Source organism: Solanum dulcamara, chromosome 11, assembly GCF_947179165.1.
Source record: "Solanum dulcamara chromosome 11, daSolDulc1.2, whole genome shotgun sequence".
Lineage (NCBI taxonomy): Eukaryota > Viridiplantae > Streptophyta > Magnoliopsida > Solanales > Solanaceae > Solanum > Solanum dulcamara.
In genome coordinates this window covers 55,757,782-55,768,437 of record NC_077247.1, presented here as the reverse complement: position 1 = coordinate 55,768,437, position 10,656 = coordinate 55,757,782, and the positions used below count along the sequence as shown (strand labels likewise).

General features: G+C 34.1%; 1 protein-coding gene across 2 annotated transcripts; it reads left to right on the top strand.

Annotated features, from left to right (window-relative positions):
* LOC129874859 (GDP-L-galactose phosphorylase 2-like) lies at positions 1–9,271 on the top strand. 2 transcript variants are annotated; one of them, XM_055950235.1, is made up of 5 exons: positions 1–507; positions 1,450–1,874; positions 1,951–2,136; positions 2,224–2,490; positions 8,613–9,271. In XM_055950235.1, exons 1-5 carry the CDS (start codon positions 447–449, stop codon positions 8,940–8,942), a joined length of 1,269 nt encoding a protein of 422 aa, XP_055806210.1. In that variant the 5' UTR covers positions 1–446; the 3' UTR covers positions 8,943–9,271. The 2 variants fall into 2 exon arrangements, with proteins under 2 accessions (XP_055806210.1, XP_055806209.1); XM_055950234.1 differs by having other exon boundaries at positions 1–558.
* The last annotated feature ends 1,385 nt before the right edge of the window (positions 9,272–10,656 follow it).

Genomic DNA, 10,656 nt, shown 5'->3' with positions numbered 1-10,656 from the left:
GCCAATCAGAGGAACTGATTGACCAAAGACTTCTTCAGGAGAGACCACCGGAGCACCAAACGCCACCCAACCACCACCCATTAAATTCTTGGAAAATTCCAGAAAAAAAAACATCTTCCTCAAAATCATCGATGAAGGATCTTTCCCAAGTAGTTCTTCGTTGATCCTACAAATTCAATCACGGCTCTTCTTGGATCTTTCGTTTGTATTCTAACAATTCATCATCAACGCAAAGTGTTGACCCTTAATCCAACTCTTCTGGTGGACGATAAGCACCGGACCCCTTCCCCTCACGGCGGTAGGGGTGCCTCACCCGCTGAAGGCGGTTGCCCCTCCGATCTCCTCTTCCTCGCCGGCGGCGGTCTACTTCTTCCTCTCTCTTTCCCCTCCTCCTAATTTTTCTTGTAAGAATTGTATTTTTGATTATACATCCAAGAACAGGAGCGATGTTGACTATAAAGAGGGTGCCGACACTGCTTTCCAACTACCAAGAGGATGTTCTCGAAGGTAACGTCATAGGTTGTGGCCGCAAGTGCCTTGGAAAATGCTGCATTCCTGGTTTGTGTTCGATCCTTCAAATCTTTATCTTTGGGAACATATGTTTTTCTGTGAATCAAATCGAATTTTCTGAAAGTTTTTTCCCTCTGTGGAGGCCTGTTTCTATATGTCTGATTTTGCTATCCTTGTAATTGATTTAGTTTCTTTAATTGGGGGGGTGGGGTGGGGTGTTATTAGGAGTGATAATTGTTAACAAATTATTGTAGCACTTGGTAAGAGTTGAGCAGGCAATATAAGGAAAGAGTTCTGTAAATTCAGCTTTTGCCAGTTTTTAATGTGTGGTAAATTCATACATGGAAAAATGTGCATAGGCATATCCAGGATTTAAACTCTGTGGGTTCAATTTCAAGATTTTTAGGGTTAAACCCATTGTATTTTAATGTTATGGGTTCATGTCTACTATTTTTTTACAATTTTAATAGTTTTTGACAATAAAATTATGTTCCACGTCGAAAGATATGAGTTCAATTGAACCCATGGGTGTAATGGTAGATACGCATCTGAAAGCATGAATGTGTATAGCTATAGATGAATGTACACTCTGAGAGCCCTATATTGATTGCTTTTTTAAAATGGTAAACTTGTAGTCTAGTGGTGTTAGTGTTGCTTAGAATTGATGTAACCTCGTGGTGCATCTTAGATTTGTTGAAAGTATGAGGCAAAAATATCCACGTTTCATGTACCTTAATGCAGAAATAAGCAAATTGCATGTATTTTATGATGAAGCCAAGAGCATGTCGCGCACCTTTAGTGATTTTGCTCATCTATTAGATATACCCCACTTTTGTTTCTTAGTAGATACATCTCGGTAAGTCAGACGTGTTAAAAGTAAGGTTTGGATTGTAGTTACTTCAATTTTTATTTATATCCATTATTCTTGCTTGATTTCAGTTTCTATGCTTCCGCTATATGCATTCAAGAATGATGACAATGAGCCAATTGAAAATGATAGTCATACCTTGCCTGAGGAGGAGTGTCAGATATCATTCTTGAACAATTTGCTGTTGGGCCTATGGGAGGAGCGGATGAGCCAGGGACTATTTCGATATGATGTGACAACCTGTGAGTCGAAGGTTATTCCGGGGAAATATGGTTTTATTGCGCAGCTGAATGAGGGGCGCCACCTAAAGAAGCGCCCAACAGAATTTTGCATTGATAAGGTTCTTCAGCTTTTTGATGAGAACAAATTCAACTTTACCAAAGTGGGCCAGGAAGAAGTGCTTTTCAGGTTTGAACCAAGCACCGACTACAAGCCCCATTACTTTTCGGGCATGAGAGTAGACAGTGGTATTTCACCTAGTATTGTTGCTATCAACGTAAGGAAATTGTGCTCTGGTGCTCTTCTTATAGTTATTATCAGATGCATTATGGCTTATGAATCTTGTTTTTTAGGTGAGCCCAATTGAGTATGGACACGTGCTTTTGATACCTCGAGTTCTTGATTGCTTACCTCAGAGAATTGATCATCATAGTTTTGCAATTGCTCTCCATTTTGCCCGAGAAGTGGCAGATCCCTTCTTTAGGGTAGGTTATAACAGTTTGGGCGCTTTTGCTACCATTAACCACCTCCACTTCCAGGTAATGGGTTAAGCAAATAATTTCTAATTATTTGATTAGCATGACTTAACTATCTATATGATGTTCTCCTGTTGACATTCCTGACAGGCATATTACTTGTCAGTGCCATTTCCAGTTGAGAAAGCACCAATAAGGAAGATACTGGCAAGGAAGGGGCTGGGTGGTGCTTTAGTGATTGTTTCTAAGTTATTAAACTATCCCGTACGAGGTTTTGCTTTTGAGGGAGGAAATGGAAGTACCGTCCGTGATTTGTCTGATGCTGTTGTCAATTCCTGCATCTCCCTTCAGAATAAAAACATCCCTTTCAACATTCTCATTGCTCAGTGTGGAAAGAAGATTTTTCTGTTTCCCCAGGTAAATAGTTGTCTAAATTCGTGCAGTCATGGAATTTGTCATCTCTGCTATTGAGAAGCTTTAATGAATACTTGTTAGGTTCTTTGAGAAATGCATAAATATCTTTAAGATGCAACTGGAGCATCTCTAGTTAATAGCTAATACCTGCTGATTGCAAATCTATGCACATTTGTAGGAAGTGAATTTTACTTGATGGATTTCTATGGGCTAGGGATTGGAAATAGGATAAAGTTGGAAAAAAATATAGATGAAATTATAATGAATGTTGGAAGGGGTTATAATGAGGAAATTGTTAGAGTGATACTTGACAAGGTGGTAATAGGATTGATGTAACTTCATTGCCTGTTGGTTCGTCAATTACTTGTGCATTTGTAGTTAGGGTGGTGATTTGGTTGAAAATTAATCTCCTAAAGTCAAAAATTTGAAACCTTTTATGACTACAATTTTTTGTCAATGGTTGTAAGTGAAATTGTATATCCCAGAGACATTGAACAATGGATTTACTAATAATTTTAGTAGTATATTAATACAATTATCTTTTCTACCAAAAAATTGTAGATTTAATAATTTGTGAAAATCACGGGAGAAAACAACAAATTAATGCAAACACAAAAGGAGAAAATAAAAACAAGTCATAAAGGAGGTCCACACGTGATGCTATATCGATATGGCAGAAGAAACCCTAAATCTAAGAACAAGAAATAAAGACAGAAGGAAGACACAAGTAAAGGAATTAATTGAAAATTAAAGCTATAGAAAACTAAAACCTTCAATTAATAAACCAAAAAAGCACCAAATATATGAAGATGCACACAAGAGGAACGGTTCCTCAAACACGAAATCTATCTTTAAGATGACCCTCAAGAGGAAACCTCAAGCAAGCAACCTCAACTTTGTATAGTCTAAGCTAGATAAAAAATACCCTTAATGAAATAATGACCTTCTTAGTCTTCTTAGGCACAAGGGCTTGTATTTTAAGAATAGCCTCTTTGTATAGCATATCCTCTTTCTCCCTACTCCAAGTAGTCTTCCACATGGAGTCTTCTACTTTCATTTTAACATGTTCTTGCGCTACAACTCTTCATTCTAAGCATCCTCTAAGCCTCCAAAGTAACAAAAAATGGATTTCAAGAGAAAACGAATTACGAAAAGAAAAGAAGTCTAACAAAAATATAAAACGCCAAACAAATGGATATGTGGTAGATCTACGATTGAAGCGTTTCCCGGCCGTAAAACCCTTGGGGGTTCGCACCTTCCTATGGTATTACAAAAGTGAGTTCGTATATGGATACCCATATTTTATTTGGTTAAAAATAGACTGAAATCCATATTTACCACTGAAATATAAATGATCCAACTCATTGCCAGCTCTAGGATGGAACACAGTGGCGATGGGAAACAGTGGTACATAGGTAAAGTCAATGGTTGAAAGCTAAAACTGCAAGGGTGGCTGGGCAAGTTGCATGCTTCATGGTGCAATGCAAATGCCTTTTTAGGACTCATTTTTCCCAAGAAATTAACAGAATAAATGATTTTAAATTGGGAAAAAGGAGGAACAGGAAAAATTACATAGATAGAGGGGAAACATAACAGTGAAAAGAAGAGAATAAATAGACAACGCATTTGGGCACCAGCTATTGGTGTTGCCAATGCAGCAGCTACAGTTGAAAGAGATAGATAAGAGGGAGAGGAAATAGATAAAGGCTTCAGATGCGTAAGTTTTTTGCTCTCTTAAATATGAGCATCTAATTAAGTGAGTCACGTCAGATAGTCCATGGCAATTTATCGTATTCCTGTTAAAACTAACTTAGGTTCTCCAGAGAGGAAGTTTTTTCTACAAGCACCAAAGCAACTTGCCTGCAACACGAACAATGACTCACATTTGTTACCCTATTCTTTGAAGAAAGTGTATCTTGACCATTTTATATTTAAACCCTGTGTGTTTCCTCTCTGGTTGCTACTAGTTGGCAAAATATAGATCCCAGATGAGATTTTTCAAGAACTTGGTTTTTCTGAGTAGGACATTGTTAGATTAACGTTGACTTAATCAACCTGCAATCGAATCTATCTATATATAATAGGAGAGGTGAAAACGCGTACATGTCAGCACCTCAAAAAATAGATTTTTTAAATATTTAAAATTAATTAAAAATCTAAAAATAAAAATAAAAATTACAAACACTAAAAAAAAAGTTACCAAAGTTAAAAGTAAAGTACTTATCTTTATTGATTAATTATTTAAAAATATGTAATTATTTCAAAATTGCATAATTTGGACCTTTTCCAAAAATTTCTCTCTAAATTGTTTGAGTTCGTATGTGCCTTTAAGTCGAGTGTAGCGAAGGGATTTATCGATTTGCCGATCCAACTACGGACAAATTTCCGATTAATGTGGCTTTAATATTTACTTTTTTTTAATTAGCTATTTGTTTCTAATATATATGAAGAAAATTAGTTTAAAAATAAAAATAAAAATGAACGTGGGTGCAAGAAAAAAACCACTCATTTTTTTACTTTTATTGTGTGCATCTGCCACTAGGCAGTTTTAATTTTTGATTTTTAAAAATTAAATTTTAAAATAATTTAAATCTGTATAAGTTAGTAATTTTCAACTTAAAAATATTAAAAAATCAATATATATTTTAAACTTATTCTTTTTAAAATTAGAAAGTTACCACATTTAATATAACACTTCCCTATTCTTTTATATTTTTTTTTAAAAATAACTGTTCTACATGGGATAAGTGTTGTGTAGGTTAGTTTTTTTTCTTTTTATTTTTTTAAATATAAAAAATGTATATATAATAAGATAGGAAAAATTGTCACTTGTCAACTCCACAAAAAGTAAAATTTATAATTATCAAATTAATTTAAAATTTGAAAATAAAATTATAAATTGCAAACATAAAAAAAACTACGACAACAAAAACACAAAAAATAGAATTTATGATTAGCAAAATCTATCTATATATATATATAGGAGAGGTTAAAACGCCTACGTGTTATCACTACAAAAAACATAATTTATGAATTATTAAAATTAATTTAAAATCTAAAAATAAATATAAAAATTGCAAATACTAGAAAAAAAACTGATTAAAAAAATTAATTACCTCATGGCAGTACCACGAACTTACTTAACTTTTCAGTTTTTAAAAAATATTTTAATAGAAAAACAAATTAACCAAAAATAATGCACACTAACTGCACAATACATGGGATGGGGAAGTGTTTTCAGTATATTTTCCCCCCTCTTTTTTCTACTAAAAGAGATCTGTTATTTTTTTTAAAAAGATTAAAAAAAGAAGATAAAATAAGAAAAAGACCCCACAAAAATTAACCACCCACAAATTCTCAACTATATGTGCGTAACTTCCCATTCCTCATTTCCCTCATCACATAATCACTTTCCACAAACTATCCACACAGTTTTTTTTTTTTTTTTTTACCCCCCATTTTGGAGGATTTATAGTGTTTCCACACTTCTCCTCCAGTGTGACTCGAACCCAGGACCTACCGGTCGTGGGTGGAGGTGCTTAACCAACTGAGCAATAGAGAGTAAAAAAATATCTGCACACTCTCGATTCACCGGCAGTGAAAAAGTTAAAGGAAATCTTCATTCCTAACATCTATTTTTGCTTTGTTTGTGATTTTTATTCGATAGTATATATTGCCAAATTGCTATATTAGATACGGGAAAGAGTATTACATAGGGGTACAATCTCTGCCCAAGTATCACATGTGTTGGAGGATTCTTGGACTAGAATAATTCAAATTTTATATTATTTAGAGCTTCAAATATTACTTTATTAAGGTAGTATTTACATTCGAAGAAATATCATTACTGATGTTAAAAGTAATAGAATAATCGGAATAATCTAATGACACTATCAAAAAGATTATCTTCTATAGCATTATTCATGAGAAAATACCACTTGCGATTTTAGCATAATTGATGAAAGTACTATTGTATGTTTTTTTGCATATCAATTATTTTTCAAGACTCAAATATAGTTATATCTAATAGGGTATGTAAGATAGAAGCATAAATTTTTGAATCTCATATAAAATAAATGTGAGTTGAATATTTCTACTGAACAAAGGTTATCTACTTAGTACTCACATTAAGCAAAAATATTATTATACAGTGATGATGAATTTGGAGAAAAAATTTTACTTTGAAATTTGTTATTTCCTCCCAATGATAACAATAATTATAAAAATATATTTCCTAAAATTTTGATAACTTGTGCATATGCAATAAGTTTTTTCTCACTAATTTTGACTATTTTCTTAATAATTTTTTATTGCAATAAAAATTAAACGTTATAATATTATCTTTTTAATATATCATTATCTGTTCAATGTGTTATCTGAAATAGATTTGAAAATAAATTTATAAAAATATTGTTCAAATGTAACAATTATATAGTACTAAAATACCATATAATTGTATGATTTTTTTTTAAAAAAATATCATACAATTGATGTATGATTTTTAGAAAAATTGAAAGACAAACTTTGAAAATTTGAATAGCATGCCTACAATTTGATATTCAAGTGATTTATGCTTAGCATTATCATTATCATAGGACCTTTTTTAGCTACATTTTATTTTTCAATCTAACGATTAACTTTTTCTATATCTTCATTATTCTAACAAGAGGATAATATGGATTGTGTGAGTGTATTTATGATTTTAAATAATTTCTCAAAAAAATTATGCTAAAATTTATTATTGTCAAATTTAGACAATAAACTAAGCTTATATATTGATTTATTTTCATCAATTAACCGTGCAACGCGCTGGTACATATACTAGTTATAGATAGAGGGTTTGCAGACTAGGGCTTGCTGATTAGTTTGCTCTTTTCTTTTGGTGTAACTAGTTGTGCGGGTACATATACTAGTATAGATAGAGGGTTTGCAGACTAGGGCTTGCTGATTAGTTTGCTCTTTTCTTTTGGTGAAAAGTCCCAAAAGCCACACATCTAGAAGCACAAGGCGGCATAAACCTCAGCTAAGCCTAAAGGTGCAAAAGACAAGCACCTTATGAAACAAGGTTTACACATTGCAGTGAAACCATATTTACAAGAGTATTCTATGATCTACTATCTTGTGACTACAGAGAATCTAAAACATCAATTATAGAGACAGTATCATGGGAATACAACTGGTTACACCAAAATCATAAGGTCAAAATACAATTCAATTTGACTTTCTCCATACTATTCACTATACTTTCATAGCATCTTAGGTTCCTCTCCTTCCAATTATTCACTATATTTTCATAGCATCTAAGGTACCTGTTTCTTCCCAGCTCAGGAGAGCTTCTGTGATTCTCCCAGGCATAGTCCTTGAGACTCAGGAACAATCTCCAAAGCTGATTTGTAATGTAAACTTGCAGTGCAGGAAGAGATGGTTAACTGTCTCAACAGCTTCACCACAAAAGAAGCACCTGGGGCATAGCTGAACTCCCCTCTTCATTAAATTGTCTTTGTAAGAACTGCTTCTCTAGCCAACAACCACACAAAACAAGCAACTTGAGAGGTGTCTTAGCTTTCCAGATATTCTTCCAAGGCCAAATCCTTGGCATTTGACTGGGTTGATTTAACCTTCTGCATGCAGTTCCCACTTTGTAAGCACCTTCATTAGTACCCCTCCAAATTAGGAAGTCTTGTCCTGTGCTTATAAGATTGGTTTTCCCATGATGCTCAGTGTCTGTCATTGACTGCAACAGAGAAAGGGTCTTCACCTATATTATAGCTAGGAAGAACAACATACCTAGTGTAGTCACACAAGTGGGGTCTAGGGAGGGTGATGTGTATGCAGCCTTACCCCTACCTTGAGAAGGTAGAGAGGTTGGTTGTTTCCGATGGACCCTCAGCTAAGTAAAGTAATTAGTTCACCTTTTGATATTTTAGCCTTACTTAGTTTTGTAGCGGAGGAAGCTCAAAACATTCAAATTTAAACTTGTTTCAACCGAGTATCTGTTATAGTAGAATAGCATGGTATGTGACATGATTTTCATGTTGAAAATAGAATATTTCGTGGCTTGTGCTTACAATTCCTTCTGATGGTGAAGGAGCTTACATCATCCTTTTTCTGGGATGATTGTTTAGTGTTATGCAGAGAAGCAAGCACTTGGAGTTGTAGACCAAGGCCTCCTCGACACTCAGATGAACCCTGCTGTGTGGGAAATTAGTGGACATATAGTGCTTAAGCGAACAAAGGATTACAATGATGCATCAGAGGAATATGCATGGAAGCTTCTTTCTGAGGTTTCCTTATCAGAGGAGAGATTTGAGGAAGTGAAGGGGTATGTTTCTGAAGCAGCTGACTTGCAAGAAACAGTGGAGGATAAAAGCATCAACCCAGAGAAGGAAATTCCAGATTCTCCTGGTCCGCAAGTGGCCTCACATGTGCCTCCAGATTGTTTGGTGTTGCACTGAAGAATTTGTGGCTTGCTCTTGCAGGATCTAATAAAAGCTTGAAGTGTCTAGTGTATGGTTGATATTTTGTGTTTTGTTTTTGCAGCGTCTTGTTTGATGCATATTGTTGTATTAGTTGGAGTTGGTAATCCCCAAATAATCTCTTTTAATGGCTGCTAGCTGTGGCCTTTGGGAGGATTGTTTAATAAAATTAGCAAATGTTCCTAATAATAACACCAGTGTAGAACTTGCGCAGTTCTTTGTGCAGGTGAGACTCCTTTTTTTGGCATTATCTTCAAAGATATCGTAACAATCCTCGAGTCTCCCGGGGATGTATTTTCTACCATGAATGACTACACTCTTCTTCAGCTTGTTGACAACTTTATAATCTCTTAAACAATATATTTCCTCCTTTTTCTTTCAGAAGTTTCACCCTGCCTTCCCATAAACAATATGCTCTATTGTTTCATATGGGAATGGAACAAGAAATTAAACTTTCTGCTAATCACCATACGTATAGTGAAACCGTTTTTTTTTAAAAACATAGCTGATTCATATCAGACCAAATCATCCAAACCAAACTGATCATTCTACCTATGGATGTCTGAAATAGAATGTCAATTTACCAAACAATGCTTGCTTGGCTGAAAAATGACAGTGAACTCTTAAGGTAGAAAGAGAATAACTATGTGTGTGTTCCGTATGAAAGGAATATATTTTTCAGAAAATATTTTTCAATTTTTTCATGTTTGGTTGGTCAAAATATTTTGCAAAACATTTTCTCTATGAAAACAAGTTCCTTAAAAATGAAGAAAATAAGTGACACTTGCATATTACCTCCTTGTGGCGCAGAATTAAACAGAGGTTTTAGATCAAAGAAAATGTCTTTTCCCGCATAACTAGCTACCAAGTGGTGCATTCGTTTTCATTAATCTAAAAGATCTCGTAAACGTTCTACTATTCAACTTTCCTAAGAATTCAAAAACATTATGAAATGGTTTTCTTTGTTCAAGTTGGGAACATTTTTAAAGCTATATATTAAATGATAGTGTGTTACTCACTTTAAAACGCTGCAAAATGTAAAGAGTGATATATAAGAAAGAGACAGTACGTGTAACACGAAACATCTGAAAATTAAACCCAACAAAATTGAGTTATTTTTCACGTTTCCTTATGCTCTCCCCCTCACCTAAGATTTTGTTTCAATATGAAGAAAAAACTAATAAGGATGAGAAAAACCGACTTAAACTAACTCATGATCTCTCATATAGGAAGAAGTTTTGAATTATGTATAGTGAGAAAGAGAAGATTACATCAGAGGTCATGCCTCTGGAAAAACTCTTTAATCTTTAACCTTCGAAATGTCCAACTTCACAACGGAAGAAAGGCGAAGCAAAACTAGTGATATTCTACTTAAAACTTTATTATAAGTGTACATGTGAGGGGAATTGAAACCAGAGGAAGGCAACAAGCTTAAACAAGTCCTATTTCAGCCGCTAGGCGCTAGATCAAGAACTTACTTTGTACTGAATTCCAACAAAGAGTTTTTTTTATATATCTAATGAATTTCTCAATAATAGGTTCTCAGAAATGCATACCCGATACCTTAAATTTATTTGGGCTCACAACGAAAAGACTTCTGCACATAAACTAAATATACAAAATTAGTACAAGTATACAAAAAACAATAGAAGTACTCTGCTAGTAAACTACTTCCTTTTTTCATTTTTAACCT

Coding starts and splice junctions, on each gene's coding strand:
- LOC129874859 (XM_055950234.1), top strand. CDS start 447: ATGTTGACTATAAAGAGGGTGCCGACACTGCTTTCCAACTACCAAGAG. Junction 559..1,449: donor TGGAAAATGCTGCATTCCTG/GTTTGTGTTCGA, acceptor GCTTGATTTCAG/TTTCTATGCTTCCGCTATAT. Junction 2,491..8,612: donor AGATTTTTCTGTTTCCCCAG/GTAAATAGTTGT, acceptor ATGATTGTTTAG/TGTTATGCAGAGAAGCAAGC.